This window comes from Zeugodacus cucurbitae, chromosome 3 (genome assembly GCF_028554725.1).
Source record: "Zeugodacus cucurbitae isolate PBARC_wt_2022May chromosome 3, idZeuCucr1.2, whole genome shotgun sequence".
Classification (NCBI taxonomy): Eukaryota; Metazoa; Arthropoda; class Insecta; order Diptera; family Tephritidae; genus Zeugodacus; species Zeugodacus cucurbitae.
The window spans coordinates 5,187,334-5,208,125 of NC_071668.1; the positions used below are offsets into that span (position 1 = coordinate 5,187,334).

Genomic DNA, 20,792 nt, shown 5'->3' on the forward strand with positions numbered 1-20,792 from the left:
TATTAATATTTTTTTAAGTAAACATACGCCTTAAAAAAGAATATCAAAAATTTTGTACTAAAAAATTTTAGAACAATATTTTGAATAATTTTTAGGCAACGTTGTTTATTTTTCTTGCTCAGTTCTAAAAATGTGGTTATTATTAATATATATTTTCTATCTCTATTAACAAAAAATATTACAAAATGTTTAGTAAACAAAAAAAGAAGTGTACTAAAAATCCAGTTAGTACTAAAATGGGCTTGACTTTAGCCAGAAAAGATTATCATAACTTCATACCATACAATTTATCAATATAAGATTTGATTTAATTCCTCGGAATGTAGGCCTATCCTGATACTTTCCTTACCACTTCACTGTAGGTTCATTAAAAGCATTATATAGCCATAAAAAGGCGCGTGTCAGTGGGTACATAAGAGTATCAAAACACATATAAACTGCTCGCCAGGTGGGAGTGTATTTCACTGTTGTTCGTTTGGATTTATTTTGACTTTGAAGCGCCGCCACAAACACGTTCTGTTATGCGGTGAGGTCATTATCAAATTATAGGAAGTTAAACTTTTTTGCAATTACCTTAGAGGAATGTAAATTGGTGAAACGAAGAAAAACAATGTGAGGCAAGCGCTAATACATATGTATAGGGCAGCAAATAAGAGTATATAGCACGAATTTGCAAATAATTTGTTGATTGAGAGACACAACTTTGTGGGTGGGAGGCGCTGCTATTTGCATACAGTTCGAACTGCCGCAGACAGGCTTAATGTTCTCGTGTTTGTATTTGTAATTGTTGGCAATTGTTGTAATTGTAATGCTTGCAACTGGCAATTTAATAATGCAGGCTACTGCAATTACAACAAAATGTGGCACAAACAATGTGGCAATTTTACTAGCATTTAAACACTATTCGCATTCAGACGCCAACGTAGTTGAGCGCATTTTCCGAGTGCGCTCTCATACATTTATATAAAATTAGCATTTTTATTAATCCAAAAATTCGCGAAAATAAAACTAAAATGTCTTTGCCTCGTCATTTACAGGATGTCGATCGCCAAGCACAGGTCACCGCTGCCGGTGTGCCTAGCGAAGAGCAGCTGACGGCCTTGCGTACCCACTTACAGACATTGGCGCGCACGGAGGAAGAACTGAAGCAATTGCGTGAGCGCAATATTGAGAACATCGCAACGGAGCATGGCAATTTGGCTGACGATGACAACACCATCATTGAAGTGTTGGAGTTGTGGCAGAAGATATTCCAGGACACGTTCCAAGAGTATCATCGGCTCTCCACACGTTTGCTGCGCAGTCAGAACAGCGCTGAGGCATTGAAGTTGTGGCGTCAGTACTTGCAACATGTGCAACAATTCCTCGCTTGCAACATACCCGAAGACTACACCAGCCTCAAAGAGCAGCAACATCTGTGTGAGATTCACCAGAATCTACTAATCTCGCAGCAAAATGTGCTCGCCACACACACGGAGGCCGAGCAGCAACTCGAACCTGCGCTCGCTGAACAATTCAAGGTGTTGACCAACATGCATAACGAGACGCTGTCGCGTATTATGCAACGCAATAACGAGTTAGAGGCACGCATGACTGCTTGGAATAAATATCGCGCTGATTTGGCGGTCTTACTTGAGTGGTTGAAGGAGCGTGAGAAGGAGCGCACACGCTTGCAACTGCGCTACATACACCTGAAGCGCGTGCCACGCCTCAAGCAACGCTTGGACGAGCTGCTGCAACAGTTGCCAGCGGGCGAAGCAATGTTGGCGAAGTTGAAGGAGCAACAAACTGATTTACTGCGCTTCTGCGATGATGCGCTTGCCACCTCCATACGCATGGAGCAGTCCAGTGTAGCACAACGCATTAACAACTTGAAGGCGGCGCTCGAGACATGGAACAGCTTCTTGGTGAAAATTTCACAGCTGGCAAGCTCTTATGAACAGCGTGTGACTCAGTTGGATACCGAGTTCGATAAGGTCCAAGAATTAGTAACCAAAACGAATGCGCTGTTACCTACCAGCTCCAGCGACATACAGGATTGTCTGAGTAAACTACGCGCGCAACAGGTGCATCTCTCGACACTCACACAAGATCTCGAAGCACTCAATGTGACACAAGAGGAGCTCAAGGAATGTATTAGCCCACACGACATGAAGGCCATAAGACAGAAGATTTGGCTGCATTGGCAGCAACATGCCGATCTCGAATACCAACTCTCGACTTTGATCAACATTATTGAGGAACGTTTGTCATTGCATGCGCACTTCAACACGCGCTACGAGCGTTTGACGCATTGGTTGAACGGACTGGAGCACCGTGTTGAGCGTGACTCAGACATCTCAGCAATCGCGAATCCGGAAGACGCCGCACGCCAGCTGGATAAACAAATCACCGCTGAGCTGCAATTGCGCGAAAAGGATCGTGAATGGCTACTCTCTAGGGGACGTGAGCTCATCTCACTCTACACAGACAATTCGCGTAATGCCGAGGCCATTCGTCATGAGGTGCAAGAGAAATCCGATATGCTCATCGATCGTTGGGAACGACTGAAGTACCTGAGCAAGCAGCGCGCCAATAAGATTGGCGATTTGAAGATGACACTGCTGCGGCTGGAGGAACGCATTGCCTTAATACGTGCCTGGATGTTCGAAGTTGAGACCGAATTGGATAAACCGCTCACATTTGACTCGTACACGCCACCAGTTATCGAGGCGAAACTGAAGGAGCACGAGAAGATACAACGCTCCATTGAGAATCACAGTAGCAATGTTGGTGAAGTGTTGAATTTGGTTGAAATGTTGCTGAATGATGCGGATACCTGGCGCTCGCATGTGAACACCTCGAACCTAGGTGTATCGGCGCAGAATCTCGAGAAGCGCTGGAAGAACGTGTGTCAACAATCTGCAGAACGCAAACAACGCATACTTACCACATGGAATTTGTTGCAGCAATTGATCAAATTCACGACTGAGTACAAAACATGGCTGAGCAAACAGGAGTCGGACATTGCCGCCTTCGAACGCGACTTAACATCTTTGTCGAAGGAGGATGCAGTTGCACGTCAAAAGGCTGTCGAAACCAAGCTACGTGAGCTCGAGGCACAAGAGGCGCCACTCAACCAGCTGGCACAGACCTATGCCAAACTCATGATGAGCGCTGGCGTGGACCCTGAGAACATACAGAACCTCACCATGCCCACAAAGGTAATGTTGGCGAAGTGGCGTCAACTTGGTCCACGTTGCCATGCCGTTATCGATGTCATCGACAAAGATGTCAAACTGCGTCGTGATTTCGAGAAGGCGCAACAGGAGGCCGTACACGCACTGACCGGCATACAAAACGAACTCGAACGCTTGCAAAAGCAACAGCCAAACACACCCGCTGAGGCACAAGCTGCCTTGAAACGTGTCGAAAACCTTGAAGCCAAACTGAAACAAGCCGGCGAGAAGGTCGAAAGTGCCGACAAACTAGCGGGTGAAACCAAGAACAAGGCGAAACAAGACGAACTGACGCGCATCATAACGCTCATCACGCAATACACCACCATCTGGCGTGAGCTGCAAACGCGCATAGTCACAATCAAAACCGAATGGATCGCAAGAGCTGCTGCCGCCGCTACCGGTGTGGCCGGCGCTGTTGCCGAAGCCGCAATCACCGCGACACACGCGTCCGGTGCCGATGCTGGCGTGCAAGTGAACACTTTGTCACAGCGCAAACTGCGCAAGGCACAAATGCAACGCGAAACCTCTATCACCGCCAAGGATGCCTACATCATGGAGCTGGAGACAGCGATCAAGGAGTGTCAAACGAATCTCGACGATTTGCAGCGCACCATTTGCGACAAGACACGCAAACCGGGTCCGCAAAAGATGTCCAAACTGATTGGCAACGCACAATCGTCCACCGAGCTGGTGAAGCATTTGAGTCAGCTGTTGCTGAGCGAATGCCAAGCGAACGCCGATGAGGCGCAAACCGAGACCGTGGCAGAGCTGGCGCTGCGCTTCGAAACATTGCTGTCGCAATGGAAGACGCGCCAACAGCAAGATCAAAAAGCTAGGTAAGTGACGTCTCAGCAACTGTTTTGTGTTTCTTATATTTATGTGTAAATATTGGTGTTGGGTACTCATATATATTATTCTCTGTTCTCTTGTTTATTTACACACACTACACACAAACTATAACACTGAATTTTTGAAAATACAAATTAACACACGCCTTAAAACATGCTTCATGCTCTCACGCGCTCAAAACGCTATGTGTCAAATTCGCAAATGCATTTCCATATCAAAAAACAAAAAATGATTAACAGAAGTGCGCTTCCCGCTGCATACAAACTGACCTGTCCACAGTAAGTGCCATTACACTGTAATTATAATTGTACATACATACTTTAACATAACCATAAATTTAAGTAAACGATCATGACATTTCGGTGTTCCACATTTGTTAATAACTCATAGATTCCCTTCCTTTATAATACAAATCACTAATTCATCCATTTTCTCTCTCTCTCTTTCTCACGAAACAGTGAGGTCGGACGCCTGACGTGCCCGCTTTGCACACAACGCAATTGGCAGCAGATCGACAACGATCTGTGGCGCCTCGAGCAATGGCTGCAGTTCGCCGAAGGCACACAAAAGTCACAAACCACACCACCCTCCAATATTGAACTGCTCGAGGATGTGGTGCAAGATCATCGTGAGTTCCTGCTCGATCTCGAGAGTCACAAATCGATTGTGATGAGTTTGAATGTGGTCGGCGATCACTTGGCCACACACACATTGGACACTGATAAGGCGCGACAATTGCGCGATCGTCTCGAAGCCGACAATCAGCGTTGGAATGCAGTTTGCATGATCGCTGCCAAATGGCAGGGTCTCCTGCAAACGGCGCTCATGGGCAATAGCGAATTCCATCAGATCATCGATGAGCTGTGCGCTTGGTTGCAACAAACCGAACAGAATATCAAGTCATCGGAACCGGTCGATTTGACCGAGGATCGTAGCGTATTGGAAGCGAAATTCCGTAAATTCAAGGAGTTGCGCGCCGAACTGGAACGCTGTGAACCGCGTGTTGTGAGTTTACAAGATGCGGCCGACCAGTTGTTGAAGTCCGTGGACGAGACGAGCGCCGAGTCGACACACACCTATGCAAGGTAAGCGAGCGCATGCGCCAAGCCGCAGGGCGGAACGATCAAAGTCTAGGGGGTTTGTACAAAACAAAAGTTGTGTAAGAACTTACGATACGTTTGAAAGTGGGCAGAAAATCATATAGTTTGTGAACAAAAAAAAAAACAAAAACACACATAAAAAAAGAAAAAGAAAAGAGAAAATTCAAAGCTAAAAGAGTATAAAATTATTTGGGAAACGCGTATTAAGAAATCATAATAAAATTTGTTGCTAAGAATGGGCTGAGATGAATAGTAACAGTATTTAATGTAGTCGTAGCAGTAGTAGTATAGTTTTTGCTTTCTTTAACTTGCATTGTAGACTACTTGAACTGAATTGTAGTATTTTGGAAATTTATAATTTTTTAGTATTTTTAATATCAGTATTACACAATTTGTTTCTTAGTATTATATTACTTTTAAACCACATCCCTCACGTGTCATAGTGCTTTGTTTGAAATTCAAAAAAGTTTATGTGTTCGAAATTCGAAATTATATACTAACACTTACTTGTAGTTTTCGGCTTTATTTCTAACATGAATTTCGTTCAAGATTTTGCTTTAAAATATTATACCCGATAAAAACTATGTAAAGGGATTCTAAGAGTGGGCACATATATTAAATTAAAGCTTATTATTTCAATTTTTGAAGCTTTCATTTGTGAAAGCTGTTGTTAAGCTAATTAAAGCAATTCTAACATCTTTGGATCTTGAAGCTTTCATCTGTAGTAAGTGAAAGCTTCATTTATATAAAGCTTTATTTATATTAAGCTAATTAAATAAATTCTAACACATTTTGATCTAAAAGCTTTCATCTGTGAAATCAACTGTTATGTCGAAGCTTTCATCTGTGAAAGCTTCATTTAAGAACTTCGAAAGCTTTTAAGCTCTCAAAATCATATATTTAATATGTGTGCACCGTTGCTAAAACAGTTATTTTTTAATTGCACTTTTCGACAGCTTTCATAATTATTTCCATTGCACTTGGGGCTTTAAAAAGTAAAAAAAGTAAAATAAAAATCATCACGCAAATTATGGCGTCTTGTCCAGAGCTTGCTTTAAGGCAAATAGATTCATGTGTATTCCGTCAGTTTAAACTACTTCATACATCTCGTTTTCTATATATATTTTATAACAGTATATAACCCAATGTTATTTTATAGCTTTTACCATTCTACTTTAATACTTTACTTTATCGCCATATTACTCTTTGATTCTCTTTACCTTTTTATTGTAATACATAATATATATATGCGTACATAAACATATGTTATATATAATATAATTTTGTTGAACAAATCTATATATTTTTTGCTTAACAAAAACACAAAAAAAAACAAATTTCCGAAAACAAAATTGGAATGAACGCTTTCTTATTGTTCTTGTTGGCGTTCTTTTGGTTGCGTATTTGGTTTGATGCACTTATTTTTGTTTAAACTCGAAACTTTTCGTCCGCCCATTCTAACACTTCATCCAAATGATTATCTCCTAAGTTCACTAACATTCGCATTAAATCGAAGAACCCTTTCCAGATTGACTGATCTGCGCTTGCGTCTACAATCGTTGCGACGCCTATCCGGCATTTACATCGTGAAGTTGGGCGCTGTGCTCGGCTATGATGGTGATAATATGGGCGTATCGCTGCATATGTTGTCGAATGAGGTAAGTTAAAGGGGTGAGGAGTGGATAGAAAATTAAAAAATAAAATAAAAATTGTTGAACCTCAATCTTACTTACTAATGTAATGTGTCAGAAAATTTAATTACTTTTGATTTTTAAATAATAAAAAATAGTTTTTCTTAAGCACCAAACCGAATTGGATACGAAATTAAAAATTAAATGAATTGAAATGAAAAAAATATAAAAAAAATTAAGAAATAAAAAAATAAAAAAAAAATAAAAAATAAAAAAAAATAAAAAATTAAAAAAAAATAAAAAATTAAAAAATTAGAAAAAAATATTAAAAAAAAATAAAATAAATTTTAAAATAAAACTAAAAAAAAAAATATTATATATTACTTATTAGCTGCAGAAATGCTTAAATAAATAGTTGTTAGTGTTCTTATTATTATTATTTTTCATTGTATACGTTTATTATTAATTTATTTGTGATTTATACTTTATTTATTTTTTTCTTTTTATTATTTTTTTTGCAATACAGCTTTTGGATCAAACTACATTACCCTCTACATCTTCTTCCATGCAGGCAGCCGCACCATACACTGATAATGCAAAGTAAATATTATTAGATTGTAAACTAGTTTTTATAAGTTTCGAAATGCAGTCTTCTTCGTTTTGTTTTCAAATATTTATTTTTCAGAATTTTTTATTTCAAATTATAGTAGTTTAAGATTTCCAATAAACTAGAAAAACTTAATTGCATGCCTTAGTGTTGTTGCTATAAAGTAGAAAGTATTTGAAGCGATGTCTACTGGCAATATTTTAATTTTCTATTTTCATTAAATATGTATTTTATGATTTTAAGATTTGATTTTACGATTTCTACACGCACAATTGCACTATGTTTAGTAAAATTCGCTTACATGCCAGTGGACTTGGAAGTGGGTCAGAAAAATGCTTGATTTCGTTATGAGAGAGGGAGAAAATCTGATTCTGGACTAAATTCAAGTTAGAAATTTCAAAAATCTCAATTTTGAGTCAAAATCTTAAAAAAATCGTTTCAAAAATATAACCCTGATTCGAAATATTCGTAATTAAACTGTTAAAATAACGGTATTATAGTTTCGTTACAATTAATTTTCGTATTAAACCTCGAATATCAATTTTACTCCTCTCACGAGTGTCTACATTTCTAAAACGACTAGAGTTAACCTCAAAATTTTCGAAATTGGCTGATCTAGTTATGTGAGTTAACCTCAAAATGTTCGAAATTAAATTATCTATTTATGTGAGTTAACCTCAAAATGTTCGAAATTGAAGAATCTAGTTAAATGAATTAACCTCAAAATTTTGGAACTTGTTTTTCGAAATTCCTGATCTCACAATAATGAGATATGAACTCCACTCTCCTTATGAGTATCTACATTTCAAAAATTACTAGAGTTAACCTCAAAATTGTCGAAATTTAATGGTCTAGTTATGTGAGTTATCCTCAAAATTTTCGAAATTAATTTATCTATTTATGTGAGTTAACCTCAAAATTTTCGAAATTGAATGATCTAGTTATGTGAGTTAACTTCAAAATTTTGGAACTTGTTTTAGAAAATTTCTGACCTTACAATGATGAGATTGAACTCTACTCTCTTTATGAGTATCTACATTTCAAAAGTTACTAGAGTTAACCTGAAAATTGTCGAAATTTAATGATTTAGTTATATAAGTTAACCTCAAAATTTTCGAAATTGAAGAATATAGTTATATGATTTAACCTCAAAATTTTCGAAATTAAAGAGTCTACTTAAATTTTCGAAATTGTTTTTGAAATTTTTCAAATCTTAAAATGAACGACTTGTATGCAAGGATGCTTCGTTCAAGTTGCGATAATCGCCATAAGTAGTACGCAATCAAGCTTTTTTCTCGTCCAACCCCAAAAATTTTGCTTCGAATCGACATTATTTACTTTATAGTATAAAAAAATTGTAATTTTAGATTTTTTGTAAATTTTTATTTAATATTTTTACATAATTACTTTTATTATTTTTTTTAATTCCTCATCAATTAATTACAATCTCTTTCACAATCTAGCGGCACCACCGGCACCGATGCCGATGCTGTCGATGGCGATGCCATCAACACCACCGTACTTGCGCGCGGTGCACGCTTCCTCGGACGGGTTGCACGTGCCTCGCTGCCCATACAAGCGCTCATGTTGCTGTTGTTGGGTGTTGCCACACTTGTGCCCCACGGTGAAGACTACACCTGCATGTTCTCCAACTCGTTTGCGCGCAGTCTAGAGCCGATGTTGTCATACCCAAATGGACCGCCACCGACGTAGTAGTTGGTACACACACAGCAAAAAGAAAACAAAAACAACAATAAAAGAGTAAAGTAAAAACACAACTAAACGAACAAACAACAATAGAATGTAAGCATAAAAACAAAACGAATATATAAATAATAGTAATTTAAGTAAATCATTTGTAAATGTCAAAAGGAAATGAAAAAAATTGTACAGTGTCTCAAGACGTTGCAGTTGGATAGGGGTATATTTTGTACGCTTGCGTGAAATTGCACAAAAGTACAGAAAAAATGATGTTAGAGAGAAGTATGTAAGAAGAGAAGTAGAAGAAACAGAAGAATTAAGCAAAAAGTCTTGTATTAAAATCGCAGTTCTGTGTATCTCGCCTTGCTTGTAATTGTATGTACAATAATTTGTAAACAATATTACCGATTTCTATAAATTTGTACAGCACTTAGTGCTTAACCTAAGAAGAATTCAAAATACTTGCCGAACGGATTTTCTCACTGGTAGTTTGTACATTTGATAGGCATTAGATAGCGCTTTGGTATAATTGAGAAAATGAAAAACGAAAAAAATTAAGAAGAAGAAGAAGAAGAAGCTTAGGAAAACAGTAAGTTAATAAAAAATGACGGCGAATGAATATAGTGTAATTCGAAAGAATTGAAAAAAGAGAGCCGTTAGCTGCTTGTGAAAAAAAAAAAAAATAAAAAAATAATAATCTGCAAGTTAAGCGTAGAAGAAGAAGCAGAAGAAAAAATGTGAAAATTTAGTGTTTAAGCTGGTCAATAAAAAGAAGCAGAATGAGATGAAGAAGAGAAAAAACAAAAAAAAAAATACGATACGCACATAGTACACGAAAAATTATAGTAAAACAAATTTTTGATATTTTCCGTACACGAAAAAAGGAATACAACAACTGCCCAACACAACAACAAACACTCTTGTGACTTGCTTTACACGCAGCGAATTTCGTGGAACATTTTTGCTACGCGTGTATTGCAAGGCCTGAAAATACAAATTAAAACACGGACGAAAATGCCAAACAACAACAATGCGCACTTGTAGAAAACCGAAATCCTTAAAGCATACAAAAAACAAAAAACTCTCCAAAAATTTTCAAATTTTCTCAAAAGCCACATTAAGAAAATTACAACAACAACTTACAAACATGACCCACAAAATAAAAAATAAAATTTTTGAAAATTGTTAAACGCGCACTTTTTAACACGACCACATCTCCCAAATACAGCGGTTGTGTTGAAAATTCGCGCAATTGCATTTTCGAAAATTTATTTTTGAAAAAAAAAGTCAGTGTTACGCCCAGCCCTTCGGCGCTTAGACACGCATGCGCACAAAACTCTCTCCAATCGTGCGCAGGTTGTTTTGCGCGCCGAATGGCCGACCGTAACGCTGATGCAACTGAAGTACTGAAACACGATTAATTTCGGACAAATCGAAGACATTCCCAAACAGGCATTACCATAGTTAGTTTTTGCTAAACGTTAAACATTTCATTTATTTTCCAAAACTCGTATAGTAATTATTGTAGTAGCGTACAGCATTGTTGTTGATGTCATTTAAGCGGTGGTGTCTTGATTTGTGTTGTGTTGGCAAATGAAATGCAGCAAGTATACTAAATTGGTGCTAAACAAAATTTCATGCGTTTGAATTCCTGGAAAAACAGAAAAAAAAGAAATTATAAATAACGACCGAAGTGAAATATTATTAATTTTTTGTTTTATCAAATTGAGTTAAATTAAGCGAAGGCAAAATAAAGTGAGTTGATAAATAAAATAAAAATAAAAATTATAAATAATAAATGAAAAAAAAAAATTGTTAAGCATAAAACATCGCTATTTAGTTTTTGCCAGAATCCATCCATACATATTTACAATTCGTAAAATGTATAAAAAATATATTTTTTAATTTTTTTTAAATTAATTTTGGTTAAAAATTTACGCTTTAACTATGCTTTTCCTATGTGTACCTAAAACGCATTATGCAAATTTAAATAAAAATATTTATTCATTTCGCTATGAATTTAAAAAACATAACATACATACATACTTTCATATATGTAGTATGTCTATGTATGCTTAAAAGATTACGATATTATTAATAATTGTTTAAATGCTTATTGCTTTGTTAACTTTTCCGTATTTTTAAACAACACTACACATATAAAAAAAAAAAATTATTGTAAAAAAGAAAACGATTTTTTTTTTAACTTTAAGTAACCGAAATGACCGCAACGCGACAAAAACAGCAAAAAAAACATTTACAGAAATACAAAAAAAAATCTACAAAAGAGTAAAACTTTTGAAAAAACGCAGTTTTGAATTGTCAATTTTAAGACAAAATTGAAATTATGTACTATACTTACATATTATTTTTGCATTAAGCAGCAAATGTTTATAAAACTTGTTTAGATTAACTTATTTAAGTAATATTTGTTTTCACTTACTCGTACATTTAATGTATCTACATATATATACCTACATACTTACGTATACTACACGTTTATTATTATTATTATTATATTATTATTATTATTATGTTATGCATAAATCACCTTTGCAAAAGTATAAAAATAAAATTAAAATAAAAAAATAAAAAAAAAAATGTCTACTTTAATAATAGTATTCCTAAGCAAGCGGTTCGTTCAGGCGGTCACCGATTTATTACGGCCAAGGAGTGCAAATGTTTATACCATTGACCTTCCATAACTCGATGATCTCCATAACTCGAACTTTTGAATTTGCAATAGAAGTAAAATTTTATACAAATAACTTTCGGTAACTCGGAAGACTCTCTAGTCGAAGTTTTTTATGGATTATGGAGGTTGGAGTTAGGAAAGTTCCACTGTATATGTTTTCTGCCGCTACAACAACAACATAAATGCTTTGTGTGAAATATGTGTTGCCCGATAAAATCGATAATGTCATGTAGCGAGGGCCTATCCATCAGTAATCAGGTCTATGTAAATGATCCCGAGTTTATAAAACGCTCTTTCAGTGAATATGCTTCTCACTCGCACTTTTCTATACCGAACTCATTAGGTTGAACACTGAAAAATTTAAAAAGTAGCAGATCTGGACTAATTTTGCAAGCTACTTGTTCGATTGGCTACTCTGCGAAGCTTGGCGAATTTAGGACCCACATATTCCTTCCTAAAGTTTCTAATTTATATAAAAAACCAAGTGGTCGGAAAGTCGATAAGACATGCTTTTCGGGCCAATGTAAACAGAATGAATTGCATTTATATCATAAAATTTAAAAATTTTCTTTTTTTTCTATTCTATAAAGACTTAAAAAAAAATATTTTTTTTAAGTTAAAATCTTTAAAATTGTCTAATCAAATAATGAAATAATTTTTCTCAGTGTATTTGCTATTCCACAACAGATGGCGCTGTACACTTCCTTAACATTTCGTTACTATGGTTTCGAGCTGCTTTCAAAAATAATGACAACAAAACAAATTGGAAGGAAATAAGAAATATTCTTGCTTTAAAGAAAATATAAAACTATTAATTAAACTAAATAAATAAAATACAATGTTTCGTCGTGGTAAATTGCATTTTCTCAGCAGCAAAGATGATCGCATCAAAATAATGAACGAGCGCATAAATTTGACGGAGAAACATTTGTTGGAGATCTGTGCTTCCTTTGCAGCTTGCACCAGGAAAATAGCGAAGTAATTAACACATCGGACTGCTTTTATAAAATTTTAAACAATTTAGACTTTTACAATAATAATAAATAATTATAAATTAAAAATGTTTCTAGATGCCGCAATGCTTTCGATGATTTGGGGCACAAGGTTAAGAATTTCGCAGAAGAGGAGAAGATCAATTATAGCTTGAGTGATGGCCTAAACTCCATTACGACTTCTTTAACTGTGCAAGCGGATTATATGGATTTGTTGGTGCATCGCATGGAAGTGAAGGTTTCAAGATTTATACTTTTTTTTGAAAATAGCGAGAGGAAATGTGTTTTCCAACCATTTCCAATTAGTTCCTTACATTAAATGAGCTCCATACCAAATATTTGCAGATTGTCAATGAGCTGAGTCAATTCGAGAATCTTTGTAAAACCACAAGAGACAATTTGCGCGCAGCAACAATTGCACGTGATAAAGAGGTCTTGAAACAACAACAATTAATTGAAATCAAATCAAAGTTTACAGCAAATAACGTGAGAGGGTTTTATTTTTGAATAATATTTTTATATGTATGGTTTTTTAGAACAATATTTAATTTCACCTTTCTAGACAGCTGCTGATTCGGAATTGCTGAAAGCCAAATTGGAGGTGAATCGCTCAAACAAGGAAATAGATGAAATTATCAATAGTTTTGAAAAGCGTAAACTCTCAGAGATCAGATCGCTACTAACCGATTTCATACTAATCAGTCTCAAATATCACACCAAAACGCTGGAGGTGCTTTCGGCCAGTTATTATGACGTGTCAAATATAGATGAAACTGGTGATTTTAATGAATTTCAAAAATTAATGAAAACTAAAACGGAGCCCACTGGAAGAAAGCAGGCACTGAAGAAGGGCATGCGTTCACAATCGATGGATAGTTTAGATCACGATACGCTTTTGAGTCCCTTGAAACATACGAAAAAACTTTCGCGCAGCAATAAAAGTTTAACTGGCAAAACAGAAGATGAGCACGACAACGAGCGAGACGACGATGATGAGGAAGAGGATGAAGATGATGATGACGAAGAGGTATACAAGTTATTTTTTAATAAATGCGTACATTTATTTACTTTTATACATATTTTATCAAGCAGGATTTAGAGGCATCTGCTGATAACACAAATGACGAAGAGGAACACTCTGGCACCGCTTCAGATGATGATGAGCGCACAGAAAGCATCTCGGAGGCCAAACCGACAACGCATGCTAATAAAGCGGATGAGAAGAAAGCAAAGGAACAAACAAAACAGCCTTTCCGTGCTACGTCCGCCGCGCACGTAAGAACGCAACGACAATTGCATGGAAAATCAAAATAGTTTTAAACTCTATTGGAATACAGCACAACTTTTGTTGTTGTAATTGGAAAAATTTCGATTGGTTATTAGTAGTAGCAATATGCATGCGTGTAGTAAATAGCGCAGTTCCAGTTATTTACCACAATTGGTTAACATTTATATAAAACAACCATAAAATAATGAATTTTACCTTTTGCTCAGGTCAGCAAGTCACAAAGTCTACACAAGCCTTTCGCTGCTAAAAGTGGCGTTGGCATACCAACTTTGCAGAAGCGTGCTTCAGCACCACATTTCGGCGTCAGGGAACATCAGCTGAAAAGTAACCCTAGCAACGTAACAATGACACTGGATGGGCCAAGTAGTCGCTTAGTGACAATTGTTGAATCGAAGAAGTGAATATGCAAAAATATCTTAATACTGCTAATGAATCGTCGATATTGATTATACAAACAAGACATATTTGCATAAATTGTATATATCTAATGTATCAATAAACTCTTCCGCATATATGTAATTGAAATAAATAATTTAATTACTCGTATGTTTGAGACATTCAAAAATTCATCATTTCTTTGGTTTAAAATTAATGTGTTTATTATTTCAAGTTTTTCAAAAACCAATAATTATTATTTTTTAAATAATGAAGTTGAATTCAATTACATAGGGAGAATTAAATAAATACTAACTTGTTACAGCCCATTTCTGTTAACCGCTCAATAATTGTTTTTTCATTTTAATTATAACAAAAGTTTAAAAATCTTATCTGTTATGTATTTTTTTTATTCACTTATTTAAGTTAATGTACTTAATTAAATGTTTTGTGTTTGATTCAAGCCAATTCTTATCAGCAATGTATGTTGCTTTTTCGTGCGCATTTGTGGAGATCGACTTTTATGCCTGTGTGTATGTATGTATGTGCAATAATACATGGTTTGCTTTGGGATTACATAGAAATATTTGTAATCCATTACGATTTGTTAATTAATGAGCAATGTCTATATGTACGCTTCATGGCAATATCTATGCTATAATCCTGATTCATTGGTTGATAAGATTTACTTTTCGGGGCCCTCAACGCCAGCTTGATTCATCAGATCTGCGATGCTTTTCTCCAAATCATCTATTCTGTTGCCCATATCATCGATGCGTGTGATAATTTGATCCGACATTGTTTGGAATTTGTCTTGCACATTTTGTAGCAGGTTTTGTACCTAAAATTGAAGAAGTCGTTTAAATATTGAATTATTTATATAAATAAATGTTAAATTTGTAATTCAATATCCTTAGATATCAAAATATTGGAATATATTATTCTAAGCTGCATATATATGCATTTCGCAACGCCCTTTAGTTCTAAGGCATTCGCGTTGTTGCTAGGAGCTTTGTGTACATTAGCAAAAACTGGGAGTGGCGGGTATGCATAAACAGCTGCAGTAATGCAATTATTGTATTCGTACCAAAAACAATCATTATCACAATACAATAGTAGCGCTAACAAAATTCGTTCACGGTATGCTAGTTTACACTAACAAAAAGTAAATTATTGTACAATTACTCACATATATTGTCAATTCCTGCATATTTTTCGGATCCGCATTACTGCTCAACGAGTAATTCTGGTCCAAATCGCTATCAACATCATTCTTAAGATCTGCCATCGTTTGCTGTTTACGCTAATTTAGTTAGCTATTTATTGTGTTTGTTAACTTTTTATAAAAGTATAAAAATAATTTAGTATTTTGCAATCTTCCGCTTTAGGAAACCAGACACAACAAAATTTTAACTGAAAATGACAGGTAAGCAGCTGACAGCCAGCTAATGTTCTTTGTTGTTATTGTGGTTGCCAGGGTTTTTGGCACAGGGTGGTTGCTGTGATGTGGAATGTTGATACAGTGTTGTATGTAAGAAACAAACTGTTTTTAATTAAACAAACTAGTATTTTTATTTAAATATTTCTATTAATAAAATATTTATTTATAAGTAAAGTAATGAATTTATTATGTTTACATTTCTTATTTTTGTTTAAAGCAACAACTTCATAGAATTGTATCAAAGTTGTTTCGCAACATGTTTAAACTTATTCTTTGTGCTGTTGATGTAATGTATACATGTTGCTGGTAATACATATATGTTGCCAATGTGATTTATATACATATGTTGCCGGAAATTATTATTTTGACATTTAGCATAGTTGTTTTTCTTAGTTACTTAGCAACATGTTTAGACTTAATGTGTAGTTGTACGTTTGATTGAAATGTAAATGTACATGTTGGTGGGAATGTATATATGTTGCCAAGGTGATTTATGTACATATGTTGCCGGAAACATTAGTGAAATGATTATTAAAATGTTGCTTGCTATTTAGTAAGACGTTATTCTGACCAAGCTATTTCTATAAATATCGAAATATGTATATCATGCATATAAAATCAATCTTTATAGAAAAAGAAATCGGAAAATTTCCATCGTATTATCGTTCGCTTTAACAACGTCAAATAGATAGCCTAATTAAGCATCATAAATCCAATATGAACAAATGTACGTTTATTTGACTGGTACTCCTGAATTATTCGCACACTAATACGACTCAAACTATCAACGCTCGTGATACAGCGCTGCCGAAAAACCAATAGCCTTTATCATAACAACCAAACTGATTTATGATTCCCTAATACCCAGACACTTGACAAAAAGGTTTGACACCTTTGAGTGTGCACGTGGCATTCTTTGCCTGTGTGTAATTCGAGCCTTCTCAATGCTCGGGCATGTGTAACTCACATACATATGTATGACTCCATACAATACATACAAACAACACTTAACCATCCCATTTTTTCAACTTAATCCGATGTTATTTATAACAACAACATAGTTATAACGCTGTGTATGCGCTCACTTCTATATACAAAAATATATTTATATACCTATAACCAGGTGTGTAATCCGTTCCACGAAAGCATAGCAACTCTCGCTCTCAGTTGAAAATGTTAGTTGTTTGTTTGGTTGTCAGACTAGTTGTCTATCTTATGTATATTGTTCTAAGTCAGCTTACAACTAGTTAGTTCCACTGCCGGGTTGATATACCTGTATGCTTGTTCATGTTGGCTCTCAGGTCAAAGGTGTTCAGACAAGTAGTTGTAAATTCGCACTTACGACGACGCAAAACACATCACGCCCTTTAACTTAAATATCAGATTAGTGTTGTCTCATTACAAATGAATGCCATTTTACCGTTATTTATTGGATTTGGAATAGAAGGTATGCGAATACAAATATGTATATATTTATGTCTGAGGATTAGTGAAAAGTAATATGTTGGAATGGGCATTAATGAATAGAGCGGATTATGTGTTTGTTTGCTAGATAGGCTTCTTATTGGAGAAATTAAAGAAAGACTAATCCTTGAGCTAAATGTGTATGAGAGGCCCACAAAATTAATTTTATGTTAGTGTTTACAAAGTGGACCAGCTTGCAAGAGAGGGTACTCTAGCAACATTGACTTTGCAATGGAAGTGGGTGAGTAGTCCGTGGTTCATTTGTGTTCGAGCGTTGGATACACTGACTTCGACTGAGCTCGCCAAACGCTGGACAACAATGAGTATCTACGGCGAGGTCTTTTTGACGCAGTAGGCTGAAAACGGTCCTTCCCGCTGTCATGGGTGAGCTTACTGGTCACTGATCAATAGGCACACATGCGGTGAGATTAGCTGTTGGGAGAAAGATGAAGAGGAATCATCTATGCACTTCCTTCTTTAATGTCCAGTTGCATTCGCCAGACTTAGGTCCAACACCTCGCTAGGCACACCTTTGGCGAAACCAACGAAGTGACTTGAATCGGCATTAACCGACTTAAGAACTTTGTAATAGAATCCAAGCAGGGTCTTGGCGATCCGTCAAGAGTGTCGAAGCTGTCTAAGTGAAACTCACTGTAGTTGCGGAGATCTTGCCCTTGACTTCAATTCTTGACTTGAATTCAAGAATTTTCGGAAGACCTATTTATAATAGATCCGATCTAATTTCATTTGGTTGAGAGCGACTACTAAAATATGCTTTATTCAATTTAATACCTAAAAGTTCATTAGGATCATAATCAAAGCTTTAAAGAACCTATTTTGAATTTAAAGAGCTTACCCACAAGTCAGTAGAAATATATTGACTATTTTTAAAGTAATCTGCACAAAATAATTTCGCTATATACATTTAACCTCAAAATATTTTTATTCTTTTTATCTAAAAATTTCTAACAAATATTTTCACTTCGCAGCCATTAACCCGCAACTATCTATACTTTACTTTATATTCACCCGAAAGTGTTGACACACAAAGTACACACATTACTATGCATACACCCACACAAAGTGTCGTTACGCTGGAAAATTGCAATTTTATTACGCCAAAAATACGCTGCATTTAATTTTAATTGGAAGTTAGTCACCGCAGGAAAAGTTATGCCCGAACAGAATGTGAATATTGCACGGTTAGTCAATTGCAAAATCCTATTATTACACATAATTTAACGGAGGGGTGAATAGAATGGCAAGCAAGACTGAAGTGACCAAAAACCAAAAACAACAATAACAAAAAAGACAGTTACGCAATGTGAATGAATATTCGTGGTGGCGTTGCTTCGCAGGCAGACACGTACCAAAGCACCAACAAGCAATATACAGTTGATTTGAATGCGACTGCGACGAGCGGTAGAAGATGGGCGCACCGCTATTGTAGTTCCTATTATAGTTGTTGTTGTTGTTGTTATTACTGTTATGCAGAAGCCGCTACCTTAGATGAGTGAATAAAAGCTCACCTGAAATTAAATTGACAGGAATGACAAGGCATGACAGCGCAGCGTGACAGTGGTGGTGGTATAAGGGGAGGAGAGAGAGATAGAGGGTGAAGCGCTGTAAGTCTTCGCACAGCGCTGTGGCCGTTATGCAGAGTATCTGCAGCGTTTAGGGCGTGGGTGTGAGTGACGAAAGTGCTGCTCTTGTTTTCGGCTGTTTGGTTTGGTTGCTAGTCTTTTAAGTGGATTCTTAAGCAAAGTGCCGGCAAATGACTCGACCAACACGAACAGCTGTGTTGGAAGCGCACGAAATATACTAATATATTTATTATTGTTGTTGTAGTTGGTGTGCACACTTATTCAACGGTACTTTTGTTTGAGTTGCAACCGAAATTCTTGCGTTGAGGCATGTCCAAGTATAATTTGTTCACTCTTCAAATTTAGTGTCTCTCTCTTGACGGAGGATTATGCTTAATGTGCAAGTAATTACTTTGATTAGTTGTTGTAATTTGCTTAACCACACTTTCGGTTGTCAACATTTGGATCAAAACCGAAAAAGTTTTTGTTTTACTTTGTATATAAGGATATATGTCTGTAGGCGGAAATGCGGTTTTGAGCACGTGGCGGTGCTTGAGCGTGTAATTTAGCGTTATAAATATTAAGTACGCCTACATATAAATATAGTTTAACATATGAAGGCATGCTGAAGTAAAATCGACGCCTAAAAGTTGACTAAGTTTAAGTTCAATAAAGAGAGGGTGAGAGAAAGAGAGAGCTATATATCACATGCTTATTCATAATATCATTTTCTACTCATAGTTTACCTGTCACCACACTGTCCTTAAGAAATTCTCAAGCAAAGTTAAGCTTCATCAAACAAATTAAACTGAATTAGACGAAGTAGTACCAACAAAGCTTGAAAACCCACCAAAGCCCCGAGGAATACAACTTGTGTGTGTGTGTGTGTGTTACTTAATCAAATAAGGCACGCTTAATTGTCTAATTCTATTATGTAATCACGGTAAATACCTAAATATTTACTTTACAAGAAGAATTACAAAATCATTTAATAAACCAGAGAGACGACACTGCGTATGAGTAACAAAAACAATACACACAGGCAATTCGCTTTGCAAAGATTCAATGTAAAATTACCCCGAGGGAATTATGCTGTGCCACATTAAAATCAAATTAATGACGAAGAAGATGCTACACTCGAAGTAGAAGAAAGTGCGGGAGTTAAAGAGAAAAGAAAAAGAAAAAAAAAAACAAAATAAAGCATTTCTTCATATGTGGTTATGAAACTTTGCTTGTAATCCTTGGAATGCTTTGCTTTACATATGCACATTATCTTGTGAGTTTGTGTAAAAGAAAAATAAAAAGAAAAACGATAAATATGTAAGGAATGACAAATCTTTTGCGTAGACAGCAGTCGGCAGGCCGCCACGAGCGCTCCAATAAAGCAGGAAACAATTATGTGCCTACAATCAAATTATGTTTTTATGAATTGCCGTAGGAATTGCGTAGGCAACACAAAAGCGAAAGCGAAAGCGAAATATACGCGCACAATAAATCAGTTGCATAATGAATGTGTGAAAAAATCGCATTTTAATTAAACATGCGGAATGTTGTGGCATTAAACATATGTTTTGGATGTGAGTGTAGAAGAAGAAGAAAATAATAAGGAGCAAAGAAATGATATTAATGAGAGCGAGTTTGTACTTAGATCTAGATTGAACATATATTTATTTGATATATGCATGTTTATATAACAAGGAATGTTGTCAGGGTAAGCTAAAATGTATGAATATATACATATGAGTGGTGTTCAAAAAATAACGGGAATTTTAAAATTTTTAATTATCAAATTTTTTTTAGTATTTTTTTATTATATTGATATAGATACCACTGAATTACGAAAAA

At 35.7% G+C, this 20,792-nt stretch overlaps 3 protein-coding genes across 10 annotated transcripts in view; 2 read left to right on the plus strand and 1 right to left on the minus strand.

Moving 5' to 3' along the window:
* LOC105214212 (muscle-specific protein 300 kDa) overlaps positions 1-10,639 on the plus strand; it is a 178,799-nt gene extending 168,160 nt beyond the window's left edge. For 4 of the 8 annotated variants that reach the window (XM_054228214.1, XM_029041591.2, XM_054228210.1 and 1 more), the window contains 6 exons: positions 1,038-4,057; positions 4,310-4,348; positions 4,529-5,155; positions 6,687-6,828; positions 7,328-7,401; positions 8,872-10,639. In XM_054228214.1, coding sequence (XP_054084189.1) covers positions 1,038-4,057; positions 4,310-4,348; positions 4,529-5,155; positions 6,687-6,828; positions 7,328-7,401; positions 8,872-9,121 — 4,152 coding nt within the window. In that variant the 3' untranslated portion in view covers positions 9,122-10,639. The remainder of the gene's footprint in view (positions 1-1,037; positions 4,058-4,309; positions 4,349-4,528; positions 5,156-6,686; positions 6,829-7,327; positions 7,402-8,871) is intronic. The other 4 variants (XM_029041595.2, XM_054228212.1, XM_054228211.1 and 1 more) reach the window with 3 other exon arrangements.
* A 1,870-nt stretch (positions 10,640-12,509) lies between these two features.
* Positions 12,510-15,108, plus strand: LOC105214169 (CBY1-interacting BAR domain-containing protein homolog). The gene is made up of 6 exons (XM_054227377.1): positions 12,510-12,782; positions 12,875-13,034; positions 13,142-13,282; positions 13,359-13,823; positions 13,889-14,071; positions 14,291-15,108. Exons 1-6 carry the CDS (start codon positions 12,643-12,645, stop codon positions 14,483-14,485), a joined length of 1,284 nt encoding a protein of 427 aa, XP_054083352.1. The 5' UTR covers positions 12,510-12,642; the 3' UTR covers positions 14,486-15,108.
* LOC105214170 (heat shock factor-binding protein 1) lies at positions 14,849-15,886 on the minus strand. Its single transcript, XM_011187432.3, has 2 exons — positions 15,649-15,886; positions 14,849-15,300 (listed from the first exon to the last, which is right to left on the minus strand). The coding sequence occupies exons 1-2, from the start codon at positions 15,745-15,747 to the stop codon at positions 15,145-15,147; spliced, it is 255 nt and encodes an 84-aa protein (XP_011185734.1). The 5' UTR covers positions 15,748-15,886; the 3' UTR covers positions 14,849-15,144.
* Between the last annotated feature and the right edge of the window lie 4,906 nt (positions 15,887-20,792).

Coding starts and splice junctions, on each gene's coding strand:
- LOC105214170 (XM_011187432.3), bottom strand. CDS start 15,747: ATGGCAGATCTTAAGAATGATGTTGATAGCGATTTGGACCAGAATTAC. Junction 15,301..15,648: donor TGCAGGAATTGACAATATAT/GTGAGTAATTGT, acceptor CTTCAATTTTAG/GTACAAAACCTGCTACAAAA.
- LOC105214169 (XM_054227377.1), top strand. CDS start 12,643: ATGTTTCGTCGTGGTAAATTGCATTTTCTCAGCAGCAAAGATGATCGC. Junction 13,035..13,141: donor TGCATCGCATGGAAGTGAAG/GTTTCAAGATTT, acceptor AAATATTTGCAG/ATTGTCAATGAGCTGAGTCA. Junction 13,824..13,888: donor AAGATGATGATGACGAAGAG/GTATACAAGTTA, acceptor TTTATCAAGCAG/GATTTAGAGGCATCTGCTGA.